Source organism: Setaria italica, chromosome VIII, assembly GCF_000263155.2.
Source record: "Setaria italica strain Yugu1 chromosome VIII, Setaria_italica_v2.0, whole genome shotgun sequence".
NCBI lineage: Eukaryota > Viridiplantae > Streptophyta > Magnoliopsida > Poales > Poaceae > Setaria > Setaria italica.
This window is the reverse complement of record NC_028457.1, coordinates 39,828,040-39,839,373: the sequence shown is the minus strand read 5'-3', so window position 1 is coordinate 39,839,373 and position 11,334 is coordinate 39,828,040. Positions and strand designations below refer to the sequence as shown.

General features: G+C 41.9%; 1 protein-coding gene across 3 annotated transcripts; it reads right to left on the bottom strand.

Annotated features, from left to right (window-relative positions):
- Positions 1 to 3,027: 3,027 nt before the first annotated feature.
- Positions 3,028 to 9,641, bottom strand: LOC105915045. 3 transcript variants are annotated; one of them, XM_022829015.1, is made up of 15 exons: positions 9,298 to 9,641; positions 8,984 to 9,088; positions 8,712 to 8,882; positions 7,985 to 8,109; positions 7,774 to 7,882; positions 7,572 to 7,657; positions 7,416 to 7,489; positions 7,194 to 7,281; positions 6,969 to 7,086; positions 6,818 to 6,890; positions 6,457 to 6,727; positions 5,638 to 6,352; positions 4,786 to 4,910; positions 4,651 to 4,705; positions 3,028 to 3,313 (listed from the first exon to the last, which is right to left on the bottom strand). In XM_022829015.1, the coding sequence occupies exons 1-14, from the start codon at positions 9,529 to 9,531 to the stop codon at positions 4,651 to 4,653; spliced, it is 2,349 nt and encodes a 782-aa protein (XP_022684750.1). In that variant the 5' UTR covers positions 9,532 to 9,641; the 3' UTR covers positions 3,028 to 3,313. The 3 variants fall into 3 exon arrangements, with proteins under 3 accessions (XP_022684750.1, XP_022684751.1, XP_022684752.1); XM_022829016.1 differs by having other exon boundaries at positions 3,028 to 3,308; XM_022829017.1 differs by having other exon boundaries at positions 6,818 to 6,875.
- Between the last annotated feature and the right edge of the window lie 1,693 nt (positions 9,642 to 11,334).

Sequence of the window (11,334 nt, the reverse complement as noted above, 5' to 3'; positions counted from 1 at the left end):
CTGGTTCGAGTCTGAGCCGCGGCCGCGCCATCGCCCCGCGTTCGACTCCGCCTCGCCTTTGGGCCCGCATGCAAGGCCGCACATAAGGCGCCACAAAACCACCGCCCCTGAACGAGAAAATTGCAGGACGCGAAACAATGCGCTTCGTTATTATAGGACTACAAACATCGACTTCGCGTCCTATAATTGCAATTTTCTCCCTCTGAACAACCCCAAACCCTAGCGCCCTCATCTCCAACGCGCCGCCACCCGGAGCTCCGGTTCGCCTGCGCCGCCGTCAAGCCCCTCTGCAGTTGCCTCTTCTCTGCCCTTGGCGCTACCGGAAGCTCCGCACCAAGTCTGCAAGGCTGCCCTAGAAGTTCTCGCATCGCCTGCATCGCATCCCGTGCCGGTTGCCATCGCCGGAGTTGCTCGCCACCGTCGTGAGCCGCGCGTCGCCTCCACCGTGGGGACCTCGCCAGCGACCAAAACGCGTTCGCCGCTTTCCCGTGCCCTTTTAGTTCACTTTGTGTCACGAACTCGCGCCGGACGCACGACACCACGTAAGTGCAGCTGCTCGCCAGACGTTCCCGGCGCCGCGCATCGCTACCGTCGTCACCAGCCGTCCACTGTGAAACCGACGACCCGGATTCGATCTGATCAGATCGTATCGGTCAATGCACGCCATGCTGCGTCTCTTTTGTGAAAAAGCCCTTGCGCTTTTTGCTAATCAACCCACAACTTTCCACAGTTCAAAAGAACTTAAAATTTGGTCGTTTTTCTTCTGTTTTAGACCCTGAAAGCTTAGTTTGCTCGCAGATAGACCCTTGTTTTAAGCGTAGTTTTTGCATCCTAGCTCTGGTTTTAGCGTTCTTTATATCCACGTGTTCGTTTTAACACGCAGAAAAGTTTTTCAAATCTTGTTTTCTCTGTTTATTATGATTGTTGTACTATTTTCTTATGTTATGTATTTGTTTGCTTGTATGTGCTCGTGTGACGCGTGTAGATGAGCAGCAGCTTGAGGGGTTCGAGGATCAAGCCTTCGAGGAGTATGAACAACAAGAGCAAGGTCAAGAAGGCAAGTCGTGTCCTTGATCACTTCTTTAAGTCCTATTCATCTTTATTTTCATGTTCATACACGCTATACACTTAATAGTTTAAACTTGATGGGTCCCAACTAAGGATGTCCTAGATTTCATTACCTATGCCTTGAGCAATCGGTTTACTTTTATGTTGGGTAGCTCATGCTTATAGCTTCTTTGGGTTATAGTGGTTAAACTAAAATCAACAATTAAACTTGCTTTACTTATGTTATACCTTTCACTAATACAAGATCACAAAGTTTAGTTGAAACATGGAGCGACCACCTAGGAAAATAGTAGTACCCCAAGACTAAATGGTTTTGGTCTTGGCTGAATAATTAAAAACCTTAATCTGGGGTAATATTACTCAAAAGAGGCAAGAGGGGTCATTGAGTCGTTGCATAATCGGCCTGCGGGAGGTTGTGCGCACCAGACACCGATACTTAGCGGGTTACCACATACTAATGAATCTTTGTGAAGGCCTCATAGCGTCCCTATGCAATCACACCTTGGAAGTGTGGTATGGTGCCTTGCAAACACCGCATGGTTGGGTCCAATGTTCTTTTGAACTTTTACACGACTTGTGGATAAATATGTACAACTTCTACAGAGTGTAAAACTGATCGATTAGCTGTGCTCACGGTTAAGAGCGGCCTGGACCCTCACATGATAACACTATCGAAAGATGGACTTAAATCATTGTTATTTTATTCATGGATATGTTATTACTTTATTTATGTTCTTATTTAATTTTGGGTGGTATAAACTTACACTTAATTGCTAATAAAAACCTGACCAACTCAATTAAAAGCTGATGTTGTTTAAACCTTAGCCATACCTTGATTTTCCTTACACTACATTGTTCCCCTCGACTTGTTGAGTACCAACCATGAGTATACTCACCCTTGCAAAACTGTTGTTCAGACCCAGTTAATCTGGAGAAGTACCTGCACAATTTTGAAGAGTTCTAGGCGATCGGTTCTTCAGTCAGCTGCCTGTGGTGTTGTCGCTACCTTTGAAGTCCGCTACGTAATAAATTAGGCTTGTGGCTTATTTAAGACATTCGGTCATGTAATAACTGGTTATTAATCTCTATATTTGTTTTGGCACTGTCTTTATTATTCACTTATGTTGTACATATGTGTAACTTGATCCTGACGCACATGTATTCATTGCATTCGGTTTTGTCCTTAAAACCGGGTGTGACACAGGGACACCGCCGGAACAAGCTGAAGATTATGCTAGGCATACGCGACCTCTAGTCGATTTCCTGTGAAATTTGGAGCCTTCGTTTTCGTTTCCAGGATTAAGCTATATATCTCTGATACACTTGTAAGTCATTATTTGTATTCTTTTACGTTACTATTATTCACTGATGATATCAACTTGATACTATTATTTTACGTTACTATTATTCTTTTACGTGATATATCTTGTTTTCTCTGTTTATTATGATCAAGCCTTCGAGGAGTACGAACAACAAGAGCAAGGTCAAGAAGGCAAGTCGTGTCCTTGATCATTCGGTTTTGTCCTTAAAATCGGGTGTGACACAGGGACACCGCCGGAACAAGCTGAAGAAGATTATGCTAGGCATACGCGACCTCTAGTCGATTTCCTGTAAAATTTGGAGTCTTCGTTTCCAGGATTAAGCTGTATATCTCTGATACACTTGTAAGTAATTATTTGTATTCTTTTACGTTACTATTATTCACTGATGATATCAACTTGATACTGGCATATAGATTGCAGTTGGTTTTATTTTAAAACCGGGTGCGACAAAGATTATACCAAGCAACAGAGTGTATATTCTTCTACGTCTGGTATGTTTGCTTTGCAATCAAATCGAGAGCATTTCTAAACAGTACCTACTAGAGGCAGATGTCCGCACAACTTATCAAAGGCGATAATAAGTAGAACTCTTACCATCAAATACCTTGTTTTGTTTCTTGTAAGCAGACACCAGCAGTACCAAACGGAATAGGGAGATTGCATAACATCCATGTCGGAACTAGCATACAGAGTTAGTTAAAGGTACGTCCGTTTTGGAGATAAATAGGTTACAGTTCATCTAGAAATGTAGCGTACAAGATAGTCAAAGATTACACCCGTTCCGAATAAAATAAGTATGGTACATTTTTCTTGCACAGCAGGATGCATTGCATCAATCACAGGTAGAACGAAGATGTCTCTGGATCTCCATGGGCAGAGCCAGCCAATGCATTGCTGTCTTAGTTCCTTCAGATCTTGCTGCACTGATGGAAACAAAGTGGCCATGTGTAAATTATAACAGCATCAGATATTTGTAGATGGAACTGAAACATCTTGGGCTAGGTTGAGTGATGATAGATACTCTTCATGTAAATGTTCAAAACATTATATAGGTAACAATCTTGCCAAACATTGTTCATGCAGGTTCAGGTTGACAAGTCAGGGAGTGGAACATACGAATATTGGTGTTGCGGTGTTCATTGTCAGTAGGGCAGTTCAGGTAGCAGCTTTTCACTGTGTGCCTTTTGTTGTTGTTTCTGGTAATTTTTTTCTTCTTCTATTAATTCAATGGCATGCTATATCAAGTTGCACAAAGAAACTACCTTTAGTTCCACTTAGATAAACTCACTTTATGCAATAAAGACAAGAGAACTCAAATTCAGAAAGGATGAGGTTAAGGAAGCAACTTTTATACTAAATAAGCACCTTACCACCCACATCACTGTCCACCTGAAATAAGCTAATGACAATGGGGCCATGGAAGGTAAGGGAGATAGGAGCAATACTGCAGGGATATTGAGATAATGGTATGCCCTTGCACCTTCATCAGGAGGGCATGCCCGTGTGGAAAGGTCAGTCATACAGAGAAGGGCATGCAGCATAAGCTGTACATTGCTCGTGAATCCGCATATAAACAAAGCCCATAGAGCAGCAGTACTTTAATTTTATCAAAACTACACAATGCAATCGGTGATTTTGCCATAAATTGATCCATCAATGCAAGTTTAATTGTGACAAAACAGTCTATTACGATAAACATCATGGCAAGTCATTCATTTTCACTTATGTGAACAGGTCATGGATTATAACCCATCAACTATAAGAGGAACAATCAGGTTCATCTTGGCATTATCTATGGTTTTATTTAGCTGCGGAATATAAGTCATCATTCCTGTGCAGGCCCAAGCTCCACCCACGCATGGGGTGAACTGTTTGAGTTTCTTTTTCTGACACTAACACAAGCTTATAGGTTCCTTATTCTGTTCCACCCATGAAAAAGCCAGCTAGTATGTAAAAACCTAACCCGTTCAATCCTTTTTTAACCAAACCCACCAGTAGGTCTGACAATTTAGAAGAACCACCACAAAATATTACGTCATGTACAAGAAATGTTGTGTTTGCAGGAGATTAAGCTAACAGGTCTCCTCAAACTCCCTAAAATTGGTCCATATTTGTGTTCACAATATTGTGATTACATTTGTTCTTCGAACAAGGTCGTGCTTTATCTAAATATATGATTTAGTAACTATAAATATTGTATACTCAATCCAGGAAGACACAAACTTTATTCAACATGTATTAAAAAGAGCAGAGAGGATACCTAATATGAAGGGGCGCATGTTTCGCACAAACACCGAACCTTAGCTGCGGACAACCTGCATGTAGTAAGATGTAAGCTGTTAAGACTTATAACTCATATGCTTGTTAAGGCGATGTTATGTTTATATAACCATACTCTGCACTGATGTCAATACTTCTGTGGATCAGATTCTCAATGATGTTTGGAAGAAAATCCAGCATGTGAGCAGGTATCATCAATGCAACTTTATCGGCATTTTGATACTTCTCCATATTTTTCGCCTTGTGGAAAAAAAATAAAGCAACCGGATCAGAATGAAAATAAAGGCTAGAGTTACACTTTAAACTCCAAAGGCCTAAACTATTTTGATTTGTCCAGTAAGCTCCAAACTGTTTGTTTTGTACATTTTAACAAATACCCTTCTAATAGTTGACCTACATAAAGCTAGCATGGGCTATTAACTCAAGCCATCAAAACTTACTACTATTGACCAAGTCATCTTCCATTCTATAACAAAAGGAGGAACAATCATATACAAGCCCGAATGATCTATCGCACATGTTGAGTTATACTGTTGGGATGGCGGAGGAAATGAACTTTAGAACCTACCACACTGCCATCTGTATCTTTCTTAACTAACATAAAGCTGAAATAGTTGGTAACTCAAGCCATATGAAGTCACAACCTATTCACCTCTCTACTAAAAAATTGGATAAGGAAGTCCACTTTGAGTCCTACCTAGAACTTAACCTAAAACACAAGCATTAGTCTTTGGGCCAAAAGATGCTAGATATATACATGTCCCTCGCTTAGAAATGCACTGGAAAGACAGACGACAAAACTAAAAAAAAACTATGCATGATACAACAGCAGATCATTGAAGCTGAAAAAAGAGTTAAATAGCTTGGGGGCATAAATATATGTCCAGAGCATGCTTGAAATGTTGGAACATTTTAGGGAGACAAAACATAGCATTCAAAGATTAGTTAAAATTAAAACTCAACTTACATCATCACCACAATCAAGAGCATGCATCACCATATCTCTCATTAGGGTGAAGGCACCAATGTTAGAGTTCCTGTATGGTCTACCACCTTTTATTGCCTTGTCAAACATGTCCTTAAATACTATAATTTTAGACAGACTTGAGTGCCACCCATGTGGCAGCACGGCAGTATTTATTGCAGCATCCCATTGGCTCTTCTCATCTTCAGCTAAGCCCAGATATCTCCTGTGCAACTTAAATAACAGCAGTCCCCAGCTAGAAGAGGTCGTGCAAGAGACATGAGTCTCAATAAGTAGTTTATCAGACGCTGCAATGGTGGTTTGAATCACCGTCAACTTTTTTAGAAAATCAGTAAGGTTTTTCAGAAAAGGTGGATATTCTGAAATCAGCTTTCTTTTGTTCCTGCAAAAGATTTTCTTTACGTGCACAAGTAGCAGCTCTATGTCCTTTCCCACTGAACCCAAGCCATGGCCTCCTTTCGGGCCTGTGTGATTACTAACCCGAACATGGCTATCAAGAACATAGAAATCTTTTAGTGTGAAATTTCCACCCCAGCTCTTGCCTTCGGAAAATGCCCACATGAAACAACTTAACCACGTAGACAGAATTCTGCAACCTTCCTCAGTCATCTCTAATGAAAAACTTCCATCTGGGTGAGTAACCTCCATTAAAAGAGCATCTATATTATCACGGAAATATTCCTCCAAGGTAGGATACCTGGAATATGTACAATTGTATCAGTGAAACAAAAACACCAAAATAAAACTATAGCTGAAATGAACCGCACATCAGTATTGTTGAGCTCAAAGTGTTGAACATACCTTCCGCCGAGTAGCCGGGTAACCGCATGAACTACAGAGTCACGTCCTACCCCATAAGATAATAAACTGCACTTGGGGTCAATCCTATAGTTCCCGTATTTAAAATATTGATGCACAAGCTTCATTTTAGTTTGCTTTTCATATTGGTGCATCATATGTACTGAAGGTTCATCCAACCTAACGGTTAAGAGTACCTCCCCAGAACAGTGCCTAATAAAAATTGGAACTTTCACATGTCCAAGTTCAGCAGTAATGAGTTGAGTAGGGTACTCTGCCAGTAAAGAACAACAGAGAAAGTGTTACAAGTAAACTAATTTTAACTTCGTTGAACCAAAGTAATTTGGAGTCTATAAAGACTTACCAGGGTTCCCAGAAGTTAGGAGGCAGCCCATGGTAATTTTACTCATATAGTCATCCTTCTGCGAATAATTGTGCTAAACAAATTTATCATAAGAAGCAGATGATTGTGCTAACTGCTAAATAAATCTCTTGCAAGCACGTGTTTAGCTTACCTGAGACACAAATATGGAATCTTGTTCCAGAGCACACTTGCTCTTGATCTTAGCCACTTGCGCAGAACAATTGCTAGACACAAAATGCCAGTGACATGCCGTCTTAAGCTCAATACAGCTGCAAGAATATTCAAGCAAAATATCAGTTTGAAATGCATATGAAAAAAAATTCTGCTGCAGCTGTCCTTTTTCATGCAAACGCAATCACATATAGACCAGCCATACCTCTCCTTAGAATCATCCGATTCATTATCCAAAAGTCTGTTGCAGCTGTCCTTTTTCAAGACATGATTCTTTTGAAGTGAGCTGTCCCCTAAAATTAAAACATAATTCGGTCAAAAAGGAACTTTGATGTATATCCACATTTAATTTATATCCATTAAACTGAACTCTTTCTGAGTAGAGCAAATCAAATGGGTTAAAAGAAATGAGCGGCAAATATCTTACATGGTACCATGCTTGGGGAGTTTATATTGAAACACGTGTCCTGGACTGCTCCCATGAGTATTGGCCCATACTTTCTGTTCCAAATCGAAGAATTACAGCCTGATAGCATTACTCCATCAAATGGAAGCATTGTTCAGAAACCAAGGTATTACCCACCGTAAATTCTGAACTCTTGTATTAGCACCAAAACGCCAAAGGGGTTTCACACAGCTCATATAAAAGTTCTTCCCTGCAACAAAACCCTGTGCACAAAGCAGAAGCGAATTATAACACAAAATTGGAACAAAATATGAATGGAACCAATTAACCAAAGTACACAACAGTGTTTAGTGCTTGGAAAGGTATAATGGAAGGATACCAGAAGAGCCTTGTAACTGCGCTTGGCTGCAGCGCTGTGTGCTGATGTAAGATCACGCATTTTCCCCTGGAAATTTCCAGCACCATTCTTCAGCAGGAGCCACAAAATCCTGCAGAAAGACAGAAGACAGCTAAGAAGGAAAGGTGGAAAGAGGAACAAGACCTATATTATAACTTAGTGGTTAACAAAGAATAATTTCAAATGAGATGACCTTGGCTCCGGTGTGCTTGAACTAACACTGCAGCACAAGTAAGTTTCTGTGTCTTGTTCAGGATCAGCTTCATCGACATCAGTGTTTCCCATCAGAAGCATATTTGTCACATTCATATCGCCAATCTGGACAGAAAGGTCAATCAGAATAAGCCTTCCTGTAGATACCGCTGAGCCCTAAGGCTTGACCATGTTATGCATAGCATACTTAAAGTATTACTGCAATAACCAATTTCGGCGGTTCTTACTATTGGAAAAAGTAAAGTATAGGTTTAGGCATGGAACTACACACACCAAAAAATCAAGTTGCCTAGTACCCAGAGCAGCACATTATGAAAACATGGGAGCAGGGGCCACTTAAGTTGTTCAAATCCGGATCGGCCACTTAAGTTCTTTCATTCTTTGTCCAGTGAGCAGGGGCAAAGAGTGTCACCACGCACATAGTAGCAGATAACGGAAAAATGCTAATAAACCTTCCCTAATTGCTTCCATCATCTGAATTTAAAAATAGCTGAACTGTGACAGGAAATAGAAAATGAACAGAAGTACAATGGCAACCTTAATTATATGTAAACCCAACAGGAGTCTAACACAGTTCACAAAACTGTTCATCACTGCAACATAATCCCATGTATTAAGCGGAAGCATATTATACAGAAAAAATGAAATGGCACCAATTATTCACAGGTCACAGTAGTGTCAACTAAATGGAAAGAGTAAATAGCTACCTGAAGAGCCTCGTCAACAATAGATTTATAACACGATCTCTTCGCTGGTGCTGATATATTCTCTTGAACCACCAGAAACGGCATTGCTAATGCAGTGCCGCATTCCTCCATGCTGTCTAGGTAAGACACCTTCCAAATCTCTCTGGTTTTCTCACTTACAGACTTGGGATCCTACAAAGAGATGGTCACAGTTTTGGGCCGAAAGATGCATTCAGTCCTACGGATCCGATACGCCTATGTGACAATGGATGAGTGTAGTGATGAACCCTTACTTGCAGCAGCCTTGTTGGGGCAGATGAGCCCTTGCTGAAGCTCCCTACTACCTCTGATGAGAGGGGCAGGGCAGTGGTACGGCCGGTCATTTCTTCACTTGAACCCTGAAAGTTGAGATTTTGTTGAGCAAATTAAAGGGTGGTGGGACAAGAACAAGAAGAAACGAAGGAAATATGCTTGCTCGGAGTCAAAGATATAGGAAAAGCGTAAGAGCTGAAGCAGCTAGGGCGGTGGATGTCATGTGTGGGGATAACCAAACCAAAGGAGGAAAGATCACCAAGGGGCTCATGCGGCGCAAGTAGAACGTACGTACCTCGGCGGCGACGCCATGGTGGACGGCGTCGGCTTCTTCTTCCTCATCGGCCAGGGCTCGTCGTCGGAGCCGGAGCATGGCCACTGCAGCGAGCTGGGCAGGCGCGTGGCGAGTTGCTGCAGCACCCGGTACCACCGCACGGAGGCGACGGCCACGCCGCTCCCGGCCCGGCGCGCCCAGTGCTCCAACGGCCGCGGGCGGCGGCGGTTCTTGCGGCCCCGAGTCGCACGCCATCACCCGGCTGCGGTTCCACCACCAACACACCCGGAGCGGAGGGAATGGCAGCGGCTCCTCGTGCCTCCTCTCCTTCCCTTCCCTGGTCTCTTGAGTACCACCTCTGTCTGTGCCCCTACCGCTGTAATAATGGTGGGTGGCTTGTGGCAGGGCAGCAGCTTTTGGCCAGGCGGGGAAGCCGCAAGCAACGCAAGCAAAAGCCGGCCCAGCTACCGGTTCACCGGTTTAACCCGAATAAAGTGTTTGGATACACCCCACTAAAGTTTAGCACTGTCACATAGGATGTTTGGATGCTAATTGGGAGTATTAAATATAGACTAATTACAAAACTAATTACACAGATGGAGTCTAATTCGCGAGACGAATCTATTAAGTCTAATTAGTCTATGATTTGACAATGTGGTGCTACAGTATCTATTTGCTAATGATGGATTAATTAGGTTTAATAGATTCGTTTCGCAAATTAGCACAGGGTTCTGCAATTAGTTTTATAATTAGCTCATGTTTAGTCCTCTTCATTAGCATCCGAATATCCAATGTGACACTGCTAAAATTTAGCACATAGTATCCAAACACCCCTCAGGCTTCACCTTTTCTTTCATGCATTCTTCCGGTCACTCTCACACTGTACACTACCTTTTATTACATGGTCCGTATTAGTATGTAATAAAAAAAGCATTACTCTACTTGCTTTTTATCTAATGTGTTCACTGCACTTTCAATATAATGTTTGCATTGATTTGCTGCACTGGCTACTCTTGTCCCCTTGAATCCTTATTGTTTTGCGGCACCTTGAATCCTTATTGTTTTGTTGCCGCGACGGATGCTTTTATTGAAAAAAAAGAAGAAAGAGAACAGTATAGAGTACGGGGTGTTTGGGTACAATATGTTAAACTTTAGCAGGGTCACATCGGATGTTTGGCTGCTAATTAGGAGAACTAAATATGAGCTAATTAGAAAACTAATTGCACAAATGGAGTCTAATTCGCGAGATGAATCTATTAAGCCTAATTAATTCACGATTTGGCAAATGGTTACTATAGCACTACATTGTCAAATCATGGACCAATTAGGCTTAATATATTCGTCATGAATTAGACTCCATCTGTACAATTAGTTTTGTAATTAGACTATGTTTAATACTCATAATTAGTATCCAAACATACGATGTGACAGGTGCTAAACTTTAGCAGCATGCATCCAAACAGGCTCTATGTCCAAGTTCAAGCCCACTATTAGAGCTGCATACCACTAGGTTAAGGGGGTGTTTGGATCCTAGAGTTAAAGTTTAGTCCATGTCACATCGAATATTCGGAGGCTAATTAGAAGTACTAAATATGAGTTGATTATAAAACTAATTACACAGATGCAGGCTAAACGGCGAGACGAATCTATGAAGCCTAATTAATCCATCATTGGCAAATAGCTACTGTAGCAGCACATTGTCAAATCGTGGACTAATTAGGCTTAATAGATTCATCTCGTTGTTTAGCCTCAATCTGTGCAATGGGTTTTGTAAATAGTCTATGTTTAATACTACTAATTACTATATCTAAACATTTGATTTGACGGGGGCTAACGTTTAGCCGGGGGATCCAAACACCCCCTAAGTGTGCCATAACTTTAAGCGCATCGATCGCAAAGATCCCGGCCGGCGAGGGATGGCGACGCAATCTTAGCTCCTGATGGCGATCGATCCAAGAGAAAGAGCACGAGGCGAGGGCTGAGGCTGCTCATGTCCTGTCCGGCTGTCCTACACTACCCTCTCCCTCTCACTCTCTCAGTTTTTGTTGCTTTGTGCAT

What these genes read in the sequence shown, in the direction of transcription:
- LOC105915045 (XM_022829015.1), bottom strand. Translation starts at nt 9,531, where the DNA reads ATGGCGTGCGACTCGGGGCCGCAAGAACCGCCGCCGCCCGCGGCCGTT. An exon ending in GCAGTTACAAGGCTCTTCTG is followed by an intron (nt 7,658 to 7,773) that starts GTATCCTTCCAT and finishes CTTTGTGCACAG; the next exon opens with GGTTTTGTTGCAGGGAAGAA. An exon ending in CTCTTGATTGTGGTGATGAT is followed by an intron (nt 4,911 to 5,637) that starts GTAAGTTGAGTT and finishes TTTTTCCACAAG; the next exon opens with GCGAAAAATATGGAGAAGTA.